At 42.9% G+C, this 19086-nt stretch overlaps 1 protein-coding gene and 1 long non-coding RNA gene across 2 annotated transcripts; one reads left to right on the top strand and one right to left on the bottom strand.

Moving 5' to 3' along the window:
- Positions 1-322: 322 nt before the first annotated feature.
- Positions 323-17599, bottom strand: LOC310691944 (serine protease 27-like). The gene is made up of 6 exons (XM_083472235.1): positions 17236-17599; positions 7194-7220; positions 5528-5690; positions 3849-4120; positions 3013-3182; positions 323-2522 (listed from the first exon to the last, which is right to left on the bottom strand). Exons 1-6 carry the CDS (start codon positions 17384-17386, stop codon positions 2226-2228), a joined length of 1080 nt encoding a protein of 359 aa, XP_083328361.1. The 5' UTR covers positions 17387-17599; the 3' UTR covers positions 323-2225.
- Positions 5700-6772, top strand: LOC310691945. Its single transcript, XR_014518616.1, has 2 exons — positions 5700-6296; positions 6440-6772. It is a non-coding gene; the product is annotated as an uncharacterized lncRNA (long non-coding RNA).
- Positions 17600-19086: the final 1487 nt, after the last annotated feature.

Here is a 19086-nt window from a genome sequence, read left to right as displayed (position 1 = left end):
CTCCTGCTCTGCCCTTGTTGCATAGATTTGGCAGCCATGGCACATGGGTTTCGTTCCGCCCATTTGTTGAAACAACCTGTTAACATTATTTCACCTCGTACAGCTACTGAAAGGTGTTCATAGCTTATATTAATTGCTCCACCTTGGGCAGAAAAGGGATATACTGAAAGCTGATAAGTGACATCTGACTGTTTTTCTTGGCTGTTTTCATCCAATGTGCATTACATTATTTTCCCCTTCTGCTTTAATCTTTCATCAGTGCTGCTGTTTATTCCAGCTACTTTAATACACCATTAAAGAGCCTTTGAACACCAACAAAGGATTTTATTAAGCAAAGTATTTTATTAATATGTGACGTTTTGCAAATCACACAAACCATACACTCCAGTGGCCAACACTTTAAACACTCCCCCTTTAATTTTCCCACCCCTCATTTTTTTCACTTTTCCGCCCCTTTAATTTTTTCCACTTTTCATTCATTTACAAGATTCTTGAGCATATTTTGAGAGCTAAAGTTTCAGGGCATCTGGCTCTGGACTCCATAAAGGAAGCAAAATGTAAGGCCCCTAACTACACATTGTGCTAGCAATGTGATTAGCTATGATGTCATGAATTTCTTTTAATTAAATACCTGGCTGCGGGGTCGAGCCAGCTGGAATCACCACTGCAGCATGTGAGGGAGGGGAGGGTTAAGTCATCCCTCCCCAACTCTGGTCTCAGCAATTCCCTTGCCCAGTCCAGCAGATAACATTAGAGGGGGCGAAGTACTGCTGTCAATGGGAGTGGTTTTTTTCCTTAATGCTAACTACTGTATGGGAGATTATATTTACCAAATCACAGTTGTGGAGGGAAGACTTAGATCTCCCTTGCCCTTGTACTGTGGTGCCAGTCACCATCAGGGTGTCCATGCCTCATCTTCAATTTTCTCCGAAACCCACTACATGATTGCTAATAATTTGGTTGGTGTAATGGAAAATAGTTAAACCCATAGAAGACAGGATAATGACTGCTGCTTAGTGTCATGGCCAGCTGAGGAATAGTGCATGTGATTAATTAAGGGCACATCTACATCACAGTTTTTAATTACTTTGAAAGTTATTCTTTCCTCCTGAGAATTGCAGTTCTCTGAGGAAACACTGCCTAACAGACCATTATTCCCAAACTGCAACTCCCAGGTTACCATGACAATGAAATTGTCATAAATCACTATAATTTTGTATTTCAGGTATACTTGAAAACATAAAGTGATGTGGGCAGATAGAAATAGATAAAGAGGGAGTAAAGGTAAGGATTCCTTGAAGCAACTCTTACACAAACCTGTTTCAAGCATACGTATTCCAAACAGACAGTTTTGTATTAGACTGAAATATGGACTTTTAAAATAGTCATAACACTAGCATCCTAAAGTTGAAACTTTTTTTTTTAATGCATATTGTGATACACTGACCTGGGCAGGGGAAGGAGAGGTGAAGATAATGCTAATCTTTAGAAATTCGAATCTATCAAATACATTGATGACTTTGCTTTTCAACTTTGATCCAGTAAAAAGCAAGTTCAGTATCAGAGGTAGGAATTGGCATTTACCATGAATCAGGCAGCTACCTCAGGTAGCTGATTTCCAGTGTCATGAAAAGTTTAAGAGAGTTTACAAAGCTGTTTTGCCTTTAAAAAAAAAAACACAAGTGGGGGAATCAGACAGCTGTGCGTTTTCTGTAGTTTGAGCCTCAATTAATTTGCCTCAGAGGTCCAACTCTGTCCCTTAAGGCAGGCATGTCCAAATTCCATTTCGCAGGCCTTCTTCAAATCTGGCCCTCTTTGAAAAAGGTTTGGGCACCCCTGCCTTAAGGCATCACCCAACAACAGGCACATGATGATTCCATGATGATCCCCCCCCCCGTCCCAGCTACCCATGATTTCTGATTGCACCATACTTATGTAAAAGTTTTGTGGCAAGAAAGGAGACAGTGGCTAGTAGGGTTCATGAAAAAGGGTGTTGCATCCCCCTGTTGAGAAGGAAGCACCAAACCATCTCTATGTCTGCAGAGGCATCCATGCGCTCACTGCATTTGTATCTCCCTGTGCAAGTGCTGCTCACGGCCAAGTGGATAGTAGTTATTAGAATCCTGGGCAGATGAAGTTAGGAGTGACCAAGAAATGGGAGAAAGATGAGATGAGAGGTAACCCCGCAGCACTTGACCACTTGTAACTTCTTTTTCCCACAGATCCTATGGCAAGATATGAATAAGGGTCCACACCAAAACCTGGAGCAGGGCAGTTATGAAGGCCTGTCCCCTCCCAACAGCTCCAGAAGTGCCTTGATTCCTGATCCTGGTGTTGTAACCCCTCCTAGGTTCAACAAATTCCAAATTGGGGATAATCCTGTGAATCCAGTCGTGGTATGCGGTAAGGCGGATGTACACGCCAGGGCGGTTCTTCTCAGCACAGCCTTCTCCCCAGCTGACAATACCAGCCAAGAGCCATTCCTGGTTTATCTTGCACATCAGTGGGCCACCAGAATCACCCTAGGCCAACACAAAGATGGGTGTTAGATGCATTTGTGATTCAGTGTGGCATGGTTGTTAGGAGGTGGGGAAACCTTCTCATACTTCCCAACAGTGCAGCTCTCAGCTTAGAAACTAAAGCAAAATGCATTTTACAAAGAAGCATATGTTGAGGGTGGAGAAGATGTTTGGGAATGCATAGTTTTTTGTGGGGAGGGAATGAGAATATGAGAAGAGCCCTGTTGGATCAGGCCAAAGGCCCATCTAGTCCAGCATTCTGTTCTTACAGGGGCCAATCAGATGCCCCAGGAAAGCCCACAAGCAGGACCCACAAGGGAAAAGGTAAAGGACCCCTGGACAGTTAATGTATGCCATCTCATGCAGTCTCTTTTCAATGGCGAGGCTGAATATCAAATGTCTTAAAGAATAATAGAATTGGATAGCAAGTGAGACAGGAAGGACCTTAACCATGTGGAACTGAAGGCAGGTCTTGATGAGAGAAATCCCTCACCTTACACGTGTCCTTCATACCCTCAGCATACCCGGCACACATCATGTCGTCCTGGATGGGTTTCTGGGGCAGGTTTGGTCCCATGTCAATACTATAGAGCCGTCTGCAGGTCTGAAGATCTATTATGGGCACCTGAAGCTTCTGGAGCTTCTTTGGAGAAGGCAGATCCTCTGAAGTGAAGAACATGGGATAGTGAAGCAGAAACATGGAGAATATCATTTTATTATATTTCATTTACCACTTCCACAATCCATTTGTGAGTTGGAAGGCACACTGTAAACAGATGTGCAAGAAGGTCAGTCAAGTATACCTTTAGGGTATAGATGCAATCAGCTGGAACAAAGTTTTTACTAGTTTCCAATTGTTGGGTAACATGCAAGACCAACCTTTACTTCTAGCATACTTACCAGGCTCCACATGTAAGTCAAGTTCCTAATTTTCTTCAAGCAGGCTGGGCGTTTGTAATATATTGGAGATGCTGGAGCGCAAAGCATCTGCTCTAGCACTGAGCTTCAGCTTTTTCCCTCCAGCACTCTGCTTCCCCCACTAGCCAATCAGATGCCTACAAGCAAGACACAAGGGCAGCAGCCTTCTCCCTCTGATCCCAGAATTAGAATACAGCCATCATGACTGCTAACCACTGATCACAGTATTTTTTCAAAGCATTCATACGTATTCTCAGCAAATCCCATTACAAGGGAAAGGAAAGTTGGGGCACGGATCTTAGAAACAGGCTTTTTAGAGCAGGAAGGGTGCATCATCATTAGTTTGCATTTTCCTGGACAAGAAAGGAAACCTTGTCCAGTTCTAACATTTTCCCCTCTCCCAGTACTCACGTCCTTCACTGATATCTCCCCAGCCAGTGACCCAGCACATCATGCCTGCAGGAAAGTCCACGTTGGGTGCAGGTACACAGATTGGGCTGATGTAATTGGTGAATCTCACTGGGAAGATCAGCCTCACCAAGGCGATGTCTCCGCTTGTGGCCTCCCCTGCATAGCGGGGATTCCTGATTATGTCTCCAACTCCTATGGACTGTTTGTGGGGCCAGGAATTCTCCAGTTTGTTGGCCCCTAGCAGCACAGAGTATTGGGAGAGATCACCTTCTCTGCAAGGGGATGGATGAAAAATTGCTATGAGGAACATTGTCGCCATTGCATACAATTTACTTGGCTGGGATCAGGAGGCTTTGGGATGCTATTAGACCCAGGGAAGCATTCAGACTATCTCAAATTTGCAACAACAACAAAAAGGAGGGACACATTGGGCAAACCTGCACTTTAAGCCTGAGATGGTCCCATGGGCATTCTGATTCTGATTTCCCATTCTGCCTTTGTTCTGGGTACACTTTATCTGAAGCATCTTACAGCTAGGAAGCTTGCCAAGAGCAAAGTTTACCAGATCAAAACAAATCATCTTGCCAAACAATTCTTTCAGCTAATTAAAATAAGCCTTGCAGCAGTTGAGCTAACAGACTGGATCAGAGCTCCTTGTTAATTTTATGTCCTTGGGAAGTTCATTAAGATACCCAGTGCTATGTTTCTCAAAAAAGAGGTGCCGGAACTAATCATGAACACCTCCCTCAATCTCTTAGAATGGCAATGGCACCCACCTGAGAGGTGCTGGAACTGATTTGCGATGAGTTCCAGCTGGGGGAAAAAGCCCTGAAAATACCTTTTGTTGAGGCACGTTAATAGAAACATGTGTCTATATCTCAGCTCTTTTGCAAACTAATCAAGATAACTGGTGCTGAATTTTAATACTTTATTCTTAAGCCTGGGCCTGGAAAGCAGAATTTGCAGAACCTTATAAGCTTTAACATACTGTGAAACATTAAAATAATATGAAGCTGCCTCATAATCTTTGCCTTCAGTTTATTTTTAGAAATAGAAATGCAGTGGATGTATAAATTAAAATATGCAACCTGGTTTCCAAGGAATAGGAATGCTGAGTGGGGAATTACAATGGTCAGGAGAAATAAAAAATTCCTTCCAGTAGCACCTTAAAGACCAACTAAGTTAGTTCTAGGTATGAGCTTTCGTGTGCAAGCACACTTCTTCAGATAGGTATTATCTATTTATTATTTATTTTGACTATGGCAGACCAACACGGCTACCTATCTGTAAATGGTCAGGAGAGAAATTCAGCAAAGATTATTTTTGAAAGATAGATGACCAGGGTTGTAGTCTATAGACAACTGGATTCTTTGCCTTGGACATAATCTGCATTACCCCCAAGACTGTAGTCTAACACCGAGACCTGCAGGGCTTGGGCCAGGATATCCAAAGGATGACACATCTTCAGGCGAACCTATCTATATATTGAAAACAGCCTATATCTTCTGGGCTTTTCTTATAGTTCCCACAACATCTGAGATGACATGGATGACACAGAGAACAGGGCCTTTTCATTGGGGGGGGTGCATTTATAGGATAGTCTCCCACCTGACTTGTAAAGAGTCTTGGGCTCAGTGGATTGCAGGTGGGAGGAAAAGAGCCATTTCTGGGTTACTCACGGTGGGAAGCAATGTGCTGCAGTCACAATCCAATCATGGGTTATCAAAGCCCCTCCACAGATATGCTTGCCCATCTTCTTCACACTGACCTGCCATGGCCATTCACCTTCCACAGAGTCCTCACCCCCAACATTTCTATTCAGAGTGATTGGTCGCCCACATACTAGGAAAAGAAAGAGATGGGTGGGGTTAAACTCAACACTGGGAGCAATCTGTTCTGCACACTGCACATCTGGCTAAGTCAACACACTCCTTAAGAACAGGAGAGCAGCCCTGCTGGATCTGACAAAAGGCCAAATCTGGCCCAGCATCCTGTTCTCTGAGTGATCATCGGAGGCCTTAGTTGCATCACTCCTAGATTACTGTTGTGTTCTATTTGGGGTTGCCTTTGAAAAGTTCCAAGAACTCCAAAAGGTCTAGAATGCAGTGGGCCAACTGTTAATAGGGGCCCACCTGCTGGGTACATGTGCTTCTCTTGCTAAGGCAATGGCACTGGGTTCCAGTTTGTTTCTGAGCCTAATTCAAGTGCTGGTGATGATACTGAAAGCCTTTCAGAGATTGGAATGGTGATATTTTCAATGGATGCCTTCTTGTGTGACCAGAGGTTTAAAATCACTCATGGAGGAGTGGGGAATGGAAAATTTGTGGAGGGATACTGGTTTTATTACCATTTTTTCCAAAGTCTAGACAATGCATTTTGCAAAGGAAGTAGATTTGGCACATGTCTACATCTTGTGTCTAATATGCGGCGCAGCCTATGAACTGGAAAGTAAGTTCCACTGACAAGAGGGCTTAAACACAGGCAAGTGTGTAAAGGGATTGCAGTCTTATTCTATTTCTGCCAGGCACAAAGAGGGGGAAAGGATAACACAGAGCACTGAACTGCGTCACCTTACTATGTTTCATTTTCAGATTCATTTTGTTTCAGCCATGAGACCTCGTAAGCTTGCTTTTAAAGACACTACAAGATTCTCAGCATTCTGAATTTTGCATCAAACTACAAATTTAACAGGTGTGAGGGACTGATGTTGCCCTAACTGAAAAGACAACCTTTGTGGGAACAACAAAGGGGAGACCAAGACCTCTCCCATGTTTTGAACATAGGAAGCTGCCTTATATCAAGAGATGAAAGGCATTGAAACCATCTACCCCAACTACGGAGACCAAATTCCATGCTAAAACAACTTTTAAGAAGCAATGGTGGTGTAATCTAGACGCATATTTTTTAAAAAAGTGAAAATGCTTTTTTTTAACGTTTTGAAAAATATATTGAATTTGCCATAGCTCACCATCACCATCTACTGTCACATTTGTATAATGCACTTTACAGCACACTTAAAACATTTTATTTGCAGCTGTATAGCTGAGTCCTGGGTTGCCTGTGCTCATAGGGAATTTGTTGCATCCCACTAGAAAGATTTGCACTTTTAGCCTTGTCATAGGTGACCTCTAAACCCAGGATCTAAGGTACATCTGTAGTAGAGAAGCAGGATGTGGATGTCCATATTGTGTTGCTTAGTGGGGTCCCCTGGAATGTACAAGACATGGACAGACAATCTGTTGCCTTCCAATTCCCATTATACCTGACCATTGCCCACACCAGCAACATCTGGAGGGCCCCAGAATCCAGCGTAAAAGGTTAAAAAGTCTGATGATAAAAACTTACCCCAATGGGAACGGGTCATATGATAACCTGCAACAGAAAGAGGAGGAATCAACAGGGACAACTGTGACCCAGGGCTTAAAGCTAAAGATACACAATCAAAAACCAGAAGTAATCACAGGACTTTTATTCCAAGAAGAAGAAAATAATTGGGGGGGAGGATTGGATTGCCCCAAATATCCTCCCCAGCTCCTGATGCTGAGACTGCTTTTTTAAATCTCTCCCACCTCCCCAGGCACTGTGCTTAAACCTTGTACCTAAGCCTTGGTGTGAAATGGACAGGAGGAGACATGATCTCCATCTCGCAGCTCTCAGACAAGGGCAAGCAGTGGGAACACAAGATGCTGGCCAATAAGATGTCAACTGAATGTGAATGGCATCAGCCAATGCACTGTTGAAGGAGAGCACAGCTGATCTAATAACTGAACTGTTTTTTGCTGCACAGTGTTTCATGGGAAGTGTTTCCTACTAAAAGAAAGGGGGCACTCCTTAAGTTTGTAGATATCAAATTAATATCATTTAATGATGTAATGAAAGGAGCACATGAAGTTGCCTTGACAGAAGATGCTTTGTCCATCTTGCCCAGTTTTTCCTTCACTGTCAGAGATGCTTCGGGGATGTGGTCCACCATATCTTTTCTCCAAATCACGGTAATAGTGCACTTGCAATTTCAGTGTTTTTGTTTTAACGTTTTGCTCAATGCTTTACTGGATATTTATTGCATTTCGATATCGTGTACTGACTTGTTTTTGCTTGCAGTTTTATTATTGCAGCTTGTGTGAACCACTTAGAGTTTTTGTTATATCAAGCAGTATATAAGATATTAAATTTGGGTTGACTGAGGCGCAGCACAATTACATAGCTAAACAGATTTAGCTGTGCACTGACATCACTGAGGGCAAATGAGGACAACTGAGATGCAGGGCAGTGTTTCCTGAATTAGTCACCCTGAATTAGTCCACCCTGTCAGGGAGCACACAGCAAGTCTGTTGACATCACAATAAATTTGAATTGCAAATCTTTGCCTGGAAGTTTCTTCTTGGAATTCCTGAAACAATAGCTGGTTTGAAGATCATCCTCTCCCAGAAAATTAGGCACTTACCTGATTACCATTAGGGATCTGAAATATGCCTATCAATTGTATACCTTTCAAGCTAAAAAGAATCCAGTGCTAGAAAACCTTTCATTTTCAGTATAGCATTTTCTCTCTAAATATATATCCCAGTGACATCCAACCATTGTGGTACTTTCTGATTACAAGAAATGCACACAATCTAATTCATTCCAAATCAAATATAATTTCTTTTTTAAAATTTTATGATATATGTTAACTAATCACCTGTGTCTGACATAACCAAAAATGCAATCAACCCTAATCAATTTATTATAACATGTAATCACCATTGATTGTCTGGTATAATGTATTTTGTTTTACATTGGAAAGGAAGCCAAGGATTCAGGTAGGAGAGTCTATGTGCTTTACTCCCTCTACCACCAGGACAGTTTACAGTTTCTCAGTTTCAGTTCACAGAAACAGTAGCAGTAAAAACTATATAGGCAAAATACTATATGCACGGAGCTAGGGTTGCCATACATCCAGAATTTTCCAGACATAGCTGGTATTCAGCCCCCTTAAGCAGCATCCAGGCGAAAATCACTGAAATGTCCAGAAAATTCCGACATATGGCAGCCCATGTCAGTAGTGTAGATGTTGGTGATTTTCATTTGAAAATTAGCTCAAAAATATATTTTTTGTTGAGATTTTACCAAAAACTTTTTAAAAAATCAAAAAGAAAAGTTCAACAACTTTGCTGAAAAAAGGACACAAACCTTTGTGTCTGGATTTTCACTTTTTGAAATATGCCAACCCTACACTGAGCCCTCTTTACCAATTGCATTTCTATGGTCTGAGTATCTGCCTATCAGCCATACAGGTCCATGGACTTAGCCCCTTCTCATGCTAACTAGCAAGAATATGCATTTGTTAGGTTTGGCTGCTAACCCACGGTCAGGCCCAAGAAAGATCTGTGCACTTTGCCCATAACCAACAGGTCAAACTTCCATGTCAAATTCTGTCAGGCTGCACGAATGCCGAATCTGACAAATAAATTACAGGTAGGATGCCTTAAACTAGGAAAAAGATTTAAGTTGAGCATTACTAACTGAGGCACATCAATTGCAGGGATCTGCTTTGAACAGGACTCCTTCTGAGACAACGTTTTGAATGTGCACTGCAAATTTGTCAGTTTCAGTTTCTCATTTTTTCATTGTTCAGCTCTCCACATTTCTGCAACAGTTTGTGAAAATTCATCAGCATTTTAGTGCAAATTTATCCTACTATACACAGTTTTATATGTAATTATGCCCAATAAACATAGTTTTGCACAGCTTTCCAGAATATAATGTAGTTTTGTATGCGATTCTCAGTAGTATATGCAGATTTTTCCTGATGTGCAACATATGCAACCTCAGTTAAGATTAGTAAACTAAAAGGGATGCAATTAATTGACGGATATTCCTAATCAGACAAGCAGCTCTAATATATCTCACACATGCAGAGTCAAAACCCACCATCTTAATATTCATGATTTCACATCATCCTAATCCATTCGTCAGCCAGAACTATCTTTCTCAACACAAATTGAATCTTGCTTTAGGTTTTTTGTTTTCCAGTTTGCTTTTTTTTTGCTTCGTTACAATGGGAGAAATAAGGGTGTGCCGTTCTGTGAGATTACTGATTTCCCAACCCATGGCAAAGCCACAGATACAAGATGGGAAAGGGTGAGGTGTGCAGTCACATCCAAAGACAGGATGACTAAGGTGATCCACAAGCTGCTAACAAAATCTCCCAAGCAACAGAAGGTTGGAAGGTTATATAGAACTTGGGAGTGCCATATCCCTTGGAGGTTTGGGCTGTGGCGTGCACTAGCATGCAGTTCTTTCAGGCAGGGGGGAGGGGTGAAAGAGGGTGGATATGTGCATACACCTTTATCCATTGATTTGTACAGGGGCAGTCCAGCTGTGGTTGGACTGCAACTCCCATCATCCCTGGCCATTGGCCATTCTGGCAGGGGCTTGTGGGAGATGTAGTCCAACAGCCTCTGGAGACTACAACATTGGCTACCCCTGGATTAGCACTACACAAATGAGTCTCAGGCTCCCAGATCCCCCCTTTCGCACTCCCCTGCTCCTCCTCTGGCATGGTCACAAGGACAAGAGCAAAACCATGTGCAAATGTAATCACAGTTTGACATTTGACCCATCCAAGAATAAATCATGCTTAGCTTAAACTCTGATTTGCCTAGAAAAAGCCAACTTCAAATCTGTTATTATTTGTATGGTATATGAATACCACCCAAATTCATGAGGACGACAACAGAAGAACGAAAGCATAAGATGTGCTAAGTGGGAGCAAATTATTTAAACACTGTATTTAAACTAAATTCAAGGGAAGTGGAATCTTCCCTTGAACCTTGGCACCATTATGTCAGATGAGTTGAAGAGCAAATGTATCTAGTGCAATTAGCTTGGTGTTCAGTATTCATTAGTTCAATTAGTGCCAGACTTTGAATTCATTAAACTGATGCCATGGAATGTTTAAAAACCACTCTCCCAACCTCAGGATTAAATTACAGCTTGTCAATCATGTGGTCACGGAGCTATTTAACCTGCCATAGAGGAGCAAGCGAACAAATAAAGTTATATCAGATCTAATTATGGAAATCATCATTAGCTAATTAACCATCCATTTCTTCAGCATAAAGGTTTTAGCTTGAAGACTTCACAGTGGAGTTTCACAACAAGGAAGCCTGCATCATATAATAATTTGCAGACAACTGTAGCAATAAATACAATGAAAATTTTATTCCCAAGTATTTATTTATTGCTGCCTCCCACTTCCATGCGGGCCTATTGATGCTACATATGTAAACTGGTTTGACAGTCATTCCCAGGGGAAACCCTGGGAACTTCAATTCTGTGAAAAGAAACTAGGGGACTCCAGTGGCAGACTCATCAAACTACAACTTTTGCAGGAAAATATTCATGGCTGTAGAATTATCCTGGAAGCTTCTTCAACAACCATTCTGTCCTAGATCAAAGGGTGATGATATCCACCAGTAGAAAGTACTATCACCTCCTTCTCCTTCTTATTTGGTGCCCATGGCAACTATATTGTTTTGACACCCATGACACTTTTATCAAGATATGAGTACTAGCATCTCAATTTTTTTCCGAAAGAGAGAGAGTACTGCATAAATCATTCAGGACTAGAATCACAGACACATTATCCGCACCCCATATGCACACAATCCATACATAATTAATCCAATCAGCCACACCACCCAGATTGGCACACAGCACACTCAAGAAGTCCTCAAACAGCTTATCCCATAATCTTTTGGAATATCATGTAACATTCCCAGAAACCTCACACACCCTTCTTTTTCCAAATTGCTCCACCCATATGTGTGCAGCTGGGAATTCATGAAAGCAAGGGTCACCAAGAGTAGCAAATTCTCTATTTCAGGGTTAGGCAGGTCTCAATATTTATTATTATTATTATTATTATTATTATTATTATTATTATTATTATTATTAAAACTTATGCACTGCTCTTCATCTGAAGATCTCAGGGTGGTTCACAGCATAAAAATACAAAATAAAAACACAAAATACATATTAAAACCAGAACAAACCAAACCCATAATCTCCTCCCTCTCTCACACACACATTTAAAAGGACATAGAATGCTAATCAGCCCAAGGCCTGGCAGAAGAGAAACACCAAAAGATGTATAATGAAGGCGCCAGATGAATCCCCCTGGAGAGATGGGGAACCACTCCACAAATGGGGAACCACTCCAGAAAAGGCCTGATCTCGTGTTGCTACCCTCCAGACCTCTCATGAAGCAGGCACATGAAGAAGATCCTCAGCTGATGATCGCAGGGTCCAGGTCATCTCATATGGGGAGAAGCGGTCTTTCGAGTATTGCAGTCCTGAGCCATTTAACATCAAAGCCAGCACTATTAATTGGGCCTAGAAACTAATTGGCAGCCAGTGCAATTCGGCCAGGATTGGTGTAATATTCTCAAACTGCCCTGCCCCAGTGAGCCATCTGGCCACTGAATTCTTCAGCAGCTGATGTTTCCGAACCATTTTATACAGCCCAAGGTGTAACGCATTGCAGTAATCTAGCCTACAGGTTACCAGAGCATAGATAACAGAAGTTAGGCTAATCCTGTCCAGATGGGGGCACAGCTGGGCCGCCAACTGAAGTTGATGGAAGGCACTCCGGGCCACTTAGACCACCTGAGCCTCAAGTGACAGCAAAGGATCCAGAAGTACCCACAAACTATGCATCAAGAGCAGGCACCCACATGGTCTATGGAACCAACCACTAACAGTGTCTCAGTCTTATCTGGATTGAGCTTCAGTTCGTTGGCTCTCATCCAGTCCATTACCGAAGCAAGGCAATGGTCCAGCACATCCACTGCCATAACTGCAGATGTAAAGGAGAAGTAGATCTTTGTGTCATCAGCATATTGCTGACAAAACTCCAGATAGCCCCACTTAGCAGTTTCATGTAGATGTTAAATAGCACAGGGGATAAAATTGAACCCTGAGGGAACCCATATTGAAGGCGCCACCTGGCTGAAGAGCACTGACCAAGCATCACCCTCTGGAAATGACCATCCAAGTAGGACCAGAACTATTGCAAAGTGGTGCCACCCACCCCTAACTCAGCCACATCATCAGTGACTCCAAACATTTGCTCTGAGGGGTAAGAAATAGGCCTATCAATGGCTCTAAAGTCATGGCTCTAAAGTCATCCTTTCTCCTGGGCCGTGTCCAGAAAGTGGTGGGGGGGATGAGTGTTCAGACCCCTGGGCTCTCACTTGTGGGGTGCCTCAGGGTTCCGTCCTCTCCCCCATGCTTTTTAATATCTATATGAAGCCGTTGGGAGAGATCATCAGGTGGTTTGGGCTGGGTGTTCATCAGTATGCAGATGATACCCAGCTCCACCTCTCCTTTAAATCAGAACCAGCGAAGGCGGTGAAGGTCCTGTGTGAGTGCCCGGGCGCTGTTGGAGGATGGATGGCGGCTAACAGATTGAGATTGAATCCTGACAAGACAGAAGTACTGTTTTGGGGGACAGGGGGCGGGCGGATGTGGGGGATTCCCTGGTCTTGAATGGGGTAACTGTGCCCCTGACGGACCAGGTGCGCAGCCTGGGAGTCATTTTGGACTCACAGCTGTCCATGGAGGCACAGGTTAATTCTGTGTCCAGGGCAGCTGTCTACCAGCTCCACCTGGTACGCAGGCTAAGACCCTACCTGCCCGCAGACTGTCTTGCCAGAGTGGTGCATGCTCTACTTATCTCCCCCTTGGACTACTGCAACGCGCTCTATGTGGGGCTACCTTTGAAGGTGACCCAGAAACTGCAATTAATCCAGAATGCGGCAGCTAGACTGGTGACTGGGAGTGGCCACCGGGACCACATAACACCGGTTCTGAGAGATCTGCATTGGCTCCCAGTACGTTTCCAAGCACAATTCAAAGTGTTGGTGCTGACCTTTAAAGCCCTAAACGGCCTAGGTCCTGTATACCTGAAGGAGAGTCTCCACCCCCATCGTTCAGCCCGGACACTGAGAACCAGTGCCGAGGGCCTTCTGGAAGTTCCCTCATTGTGAGAAGTAAGGTTACAGGGAACCAGGCAGAGGGCCTTCTCGGTAGTGGCACCTGCCCTGTGGAATGCCCTCCCAGCAGATGTCAAAGCAATAAACAACTATTTTACTTTTAAAAGACAACTGAAGGAAGCCCTCTTTAGGGAAGTTTTTAATGTCTGATGCTGTACTGTTTTTAATATTCAGTTGGAAGCCGCCCAGAGTGGCTGGGGAAACCCAGCCAGATGGGCGGGGTATAAATAATAAATTATTATTATTATTATTATTATTATTATTATTATTATTATTATTATTATTGAAATTCCATGTTCTGTGGCAGCAAAATCTGGACACCAGATGCTAGGGACAACCTGATAAGGATGGCTTCCGAATGAGGGCATTTGCAGCCCTACCTGAAAAGGCCAGGGGTTGAATCTTGGACCTTCTGCACACAAAGCGGATGGTCTCCCACTGAGCTACAGCACTTTTCCTCCTCTCAGCCATCTTTTAGGATCAGCAGGATAGGCCCCTTCTTAAGCTTCACATTTGTACATCAGGATGGCAACTGGCCAGGAGATGAGGAAACCAATCCAGCCTAGCTTGCTATTATGCCTTGAAGCAGTTGTTTGATATGCCGAAATCAGCAACTGGTGTTTGTTTTTTCCAGGCTGTACAGATAAGCATTATCACCTGCTAGCTGGTGTTGATCCAGCCTGCTCCTGAAGTGATGCTCCCGGGGCCAGTTCAGAAATTGGCAACATACTTTCTGCCCATTTCTAACAAAGGAGGAAGCACTAGGCAGGCTTAACCACATATTACCATAAATGGTGTGTTGTAGGAGAAAGAGAGATGGTGACCAAAGAAGTTTAGTCTGTGTGAAATGCTCTCTGGTATCAACCTCCCTTTCTCACTCTCTTCTTCTTTCTGTGCATCCAAATATAAACACTGCAGTTGTTAGGACATCAATGGTCTCAATTCCCTTCCATATGCAAGATGACACAGGGTGGGAAGGAGGGTTAGCTCAAAGTTTGAGATGGACTCCCTCTGTTAGTGGGCTTACCTGGCTGCAGTAGCAGTGACCCAAACAGGACTGGGCAGCCGTGTCTAGCCACCCTTTTTAATCACCCACAATGCTTCAGAATGATGCTAAATAGGGGGAAATTATAAGGGTTGTTATACGATCCATGTACACCCACCTCACCTAGCACTGGAATTTCCAAAGACCATATGACTACCATCCCTTTCATTACATTCTTCCATAATCAGTAACTTGCTAGTTTTATGATGGGATGGGGGGAATTGATTCAGTTTGTATTTAAAGGCATGTCTACCCAGTTTGCACTTTCTGAAACAAGATATGGACTGGAGAACAGCCATCCTTTGAAATTAGCTTTTCTCCTTTTTTCTTTTTTCTTTTTTTCTTTTTTGCAATGCAGTTCTCCAGCCAAGTAATGTGCACAGAAATGCAGGTGTGTATATGAATGCACATATTAGTGGAAATGCATACAAAATGCATATGGGGCAAAGTTGCTTTGCAAAAAATGTGTATGTTAGGCAAAATTGCACACAAAAGTGTGTTATGGTAGCATAAAATAGCACTAAAATGTTGAAAGCCGTTGTGGAAATGTGGAGAATTGAAAAATACTCTTCCCTATTCTCAATATAATTGTAGTTTTTATATCAGTGGTTTTTGTTGGTTGTTTTTAAAATAAAAAATATAAAACAAACATATTTTTACAGATTTGCATATCTCAAGGAGGCACTTTGTTTCAAAATAGGATACAGAGATCAGTAGCAAATATAAATGCAAACATAACAAGGAACTAGCAATAAAAAGAATAACTGGGTTGGAGAGGGGAGGGGAAAGATGATACTGTCAGGAGCATCTTTACAGAATTCTCAGGCTGATAAAGGCTAAAAGATTTAAAAGTCACATTACAAACCCATACAGCAATGTGCATTGAGAGTTTGTGTGGAAGAGGAGAGAGGTACAGAATGGTTTATTGCATTGTCTCAGGGAAGCCGTATACTTTGAAAAGTTGGATGTGGACTCAGATTGCAAGAGTCATCTTTTACATGTTGAATAAAATCATACCATGTTGGGGGGGAGGATGTCTTGCTTTGTCCTCTTGCTACTTAGCTTATGAGTGAGTTTCCTAGTAAACCTACTTGCTGGAAGTGTGGCCCCTAGTAAATCTGTCCCGTGTCTAGCAATAATATTTCAAGCAGCAATTAACATCAAGAGGCAGAAAAACTAAATGTATAATTATTGTTAATTGTTAAGTCTAATTTTAGTTTTTCTGCCTCTTGATGTTTTCCTCCGTGGTCTCCTACTGTTGTTTTGTTTTAATGATGTATCATTGCACTCTCTTATTATGTGTGTGCGCGCGTGCGCATGTATTCTTTTTTGTAATGTGCTTTGGTTATTATTTTAATAGAAAAGTGAGATATAAATAAAAAGAAAAGTAATCAACACACCCACTCGGTATCACTACCATAGAGTCGAATTAGGAAAAGCAGGAGCCTTTCCACAGTGGGTCAAGAGAGACTTTTCTCCTGTATGCCACCCTCCCCCCCAAAAAACAAAAACACACACAGCTTGGCCGCACTAACCTAATTACTCCAGAATCATTTGGCAACTACTGGTTCTGTACTAAAAATCATAGCTTAGAATTCATTCTTTGGCCCTAACCACGCACTAGAAGGACAGAAATATCATTTTTGATCATCATTTAATCACTCTGTTCATTAAGAATAATAAAAACGAAGCTGGCTAAAGGATCACTTTTCTAAGGATCTTGAAGCCTTAGGTGTTTTGCCTCCCAAATTCACCACACCCGAAGTACTACTTTTCCCCCCAGGACTGGTGAAAGGATTCAGGAATCCTGGATCCTAGACCCACTCTTAGGTGTCTCGATCCCACAATATTTGGTGGAACTCTCTTCCAAATGGGATCAGACAGGGGGACCCTCCCTGTTAAACTTCTGGCACCTACTGAATACTTTCTTATATTTCAGAAAACATAGGCAAATAGGAAAGTACCTTATACCAAGTCAGACCATTGATCCATCTAGCTCAGTACTGTTTACACTGACTGGCAGCAGCTATCCAGGATTTCAGGCAGGCGGTCTCTGCCAACCCCACCTGGAGATGTGGGGGATTGAACCCGGGACCTTCTGCTCCCAAGGCAAGTGCTCTACCACTGAGCTATGATCCTTCCCCATAGAGCATTTTAAGGCATTTCTGATCTGATAGTTATTACCCGATTTGTTTTAATCTTTCTTGCATTTGTCGAGCTTGTTCTCTGCTGTTTAAGCAGTATATCAATTGTTGAAATAAAGGTGGCCTAAATGAATGCAATGGGAGCTTCTAACGCTTACCTCTGTCGGGTATTATCTGCTGGTCATTTTCACAAGAATTATATCCATAATGCCACTGCTTGCAGATCCCTCTTTGAATCATCAAGGCAGCCAAAATCAGTAGCAGAACTCCTGCGGTGCCGACTCTGGGTGCCCCTTGCTGCCTTGCCATGATTCTGGTTTTCTTTTTCTTTTGTTTTCGGATCTGCTGTCACTCAGTCCTCCCCGAAGTGGGAGAGCGCGGCAAGAGGGATGCCCTCTGGGGTGACAGGGCTTGTTTCTCTCCAAGATGCAGATGCTTTAATACCTAGCCCTCAGAAGGGCGGGCACAATGTCACCAAACTGGTTTGACTGATGTGCTGGGTTGCGAGTGTGGCGTCTGGCAGCCAAGTGGGGAAGCCGGCTGATGAAGCCTAAGATATCCATCCAGAGAATCCAGCCAGCTGTGCTCCTGCATCCCTGGAGGATGTGCCAGTACCTGGTGGAGAAATGGTATCCAGGAAGATATAAGAGGTGGAGAAATGGCAAAGCCAGAAAGATATAAGAGGCTGCTTAATCCAAACCACAGCTCTTGGAAAAGATGGGGCTGATTGTATGGGCCAATTAGCCTTCAATACGTCCATGTGTTGAGGAACAGGAGGGTGAGGTTAGTAGATTAGAAATTATATGTAGGAGGTAAATGACTCCTGCTGAACCTCTATTAGCAAGGAGTTCCACAACAATGAGCCTGCCTCACTGAAAGCTTGGCCTCTGGTAAAGGCCAGTTGAACTTCAGGGACATGATGAGTATACACTGGTACCTCGGGTTAAGTATTTAATTCATTCTGGAGGTCCGTTCTTAACCTGAAACTGTTCTTAACCTGAAGCACCACTTTAGCCAATGGGGCCTCCTGCTGCTGCTGCGCCGCTGCCGCGCAATTTCTGTTCTCATCCTGAAGAAAAGTTCTTAACCCGAGGTACTATTTCTGGGTTAGCGGAGTCTGTAACCTGAAGCGTCTGTAACCTGAAGCGTCTGTAACCTGAAGCGTATGTAACCCAAGGTACCACTGTATTCCGCCCTTCATCCTAGGGTGACTTGCAAGAAAAAACAGATAGTACCTCGTTCCCTATAGGCTACCTAGATCACAGAAATTGACAGGGGCTGAGCTTTAGGAGGTGTTTCTGGCTCCCAAAATCAAATCTCTATAATCAGAATTCAGCGTATTAGCCCCTGCATGACGGAACACCTGCCCAGTGGAGGTGAAACAGATGCCAACATTGAACGGATTTTGATGTGCTGCAAAAACATTTTCATTTCTGAAAAGTTAACTTATCCGGTCACTTTTAGTACTCTACTGTTTCATTTATGAGGTAAATTATTCTGTATTTTATTTTGTTGCAAATTGCTTAGAGATCTATGTTTATGGTGGATACGTAAATGCTTTAAATGTGCACATACAACAATCAGTAATAAAAAGAAAAGAAAATCAAGAATATAGTAAAACAGAGCATTGGTCACTTTTCCAGCCACCCAGCCATCCTTCTACATAAAAAATGAAAATAATAATCCTGACAGAACAGGCAGGCTTTTAGCTGGCCCCTGACGCTAAACACAGTTGGTGTCCAAGGGAAGCACATTCCATAGACTGAGAGTTGGCCAACCATCAGCTTTGCGGTTTTCTGTGGAGTTTTCTGTACTCTGATGGAGGTAGAGCTGTTGATTTTTTGCTCTGCTGTGGCTGCTGCCACTCTCCCACTGAGTTTTGCAAATAGGCTGTTGCTTAGTTGAAAGCCTCCGAGATCCGCTATCAGGTGCACGGCATGTGGGCGAACCGTTACAGCGTGCTGCCTTTGTTTCTCCATGATCTGCCCAGCGATAAATATTCAACATCA

The sequence above is a fragment of the Podarcis liolepis genome, assembly GCF_965112155.1.
Source record: "Podarcis liolepis genome assembly, chromosome: 13".
In the NCBI taxonomy this organism is placed as follows: domain Eukaryota; kingdom Metazoa; phylum Chordata; class Lepidosauria; order Squamata; family Lacertidae; genus Podarcis; species Podarcis liolepis.
The sequence above is the reverse complement of the archived record's forward strand: the minus strand, read 5'-3'. Positions and strand labels throughout refer to the sequence as shown.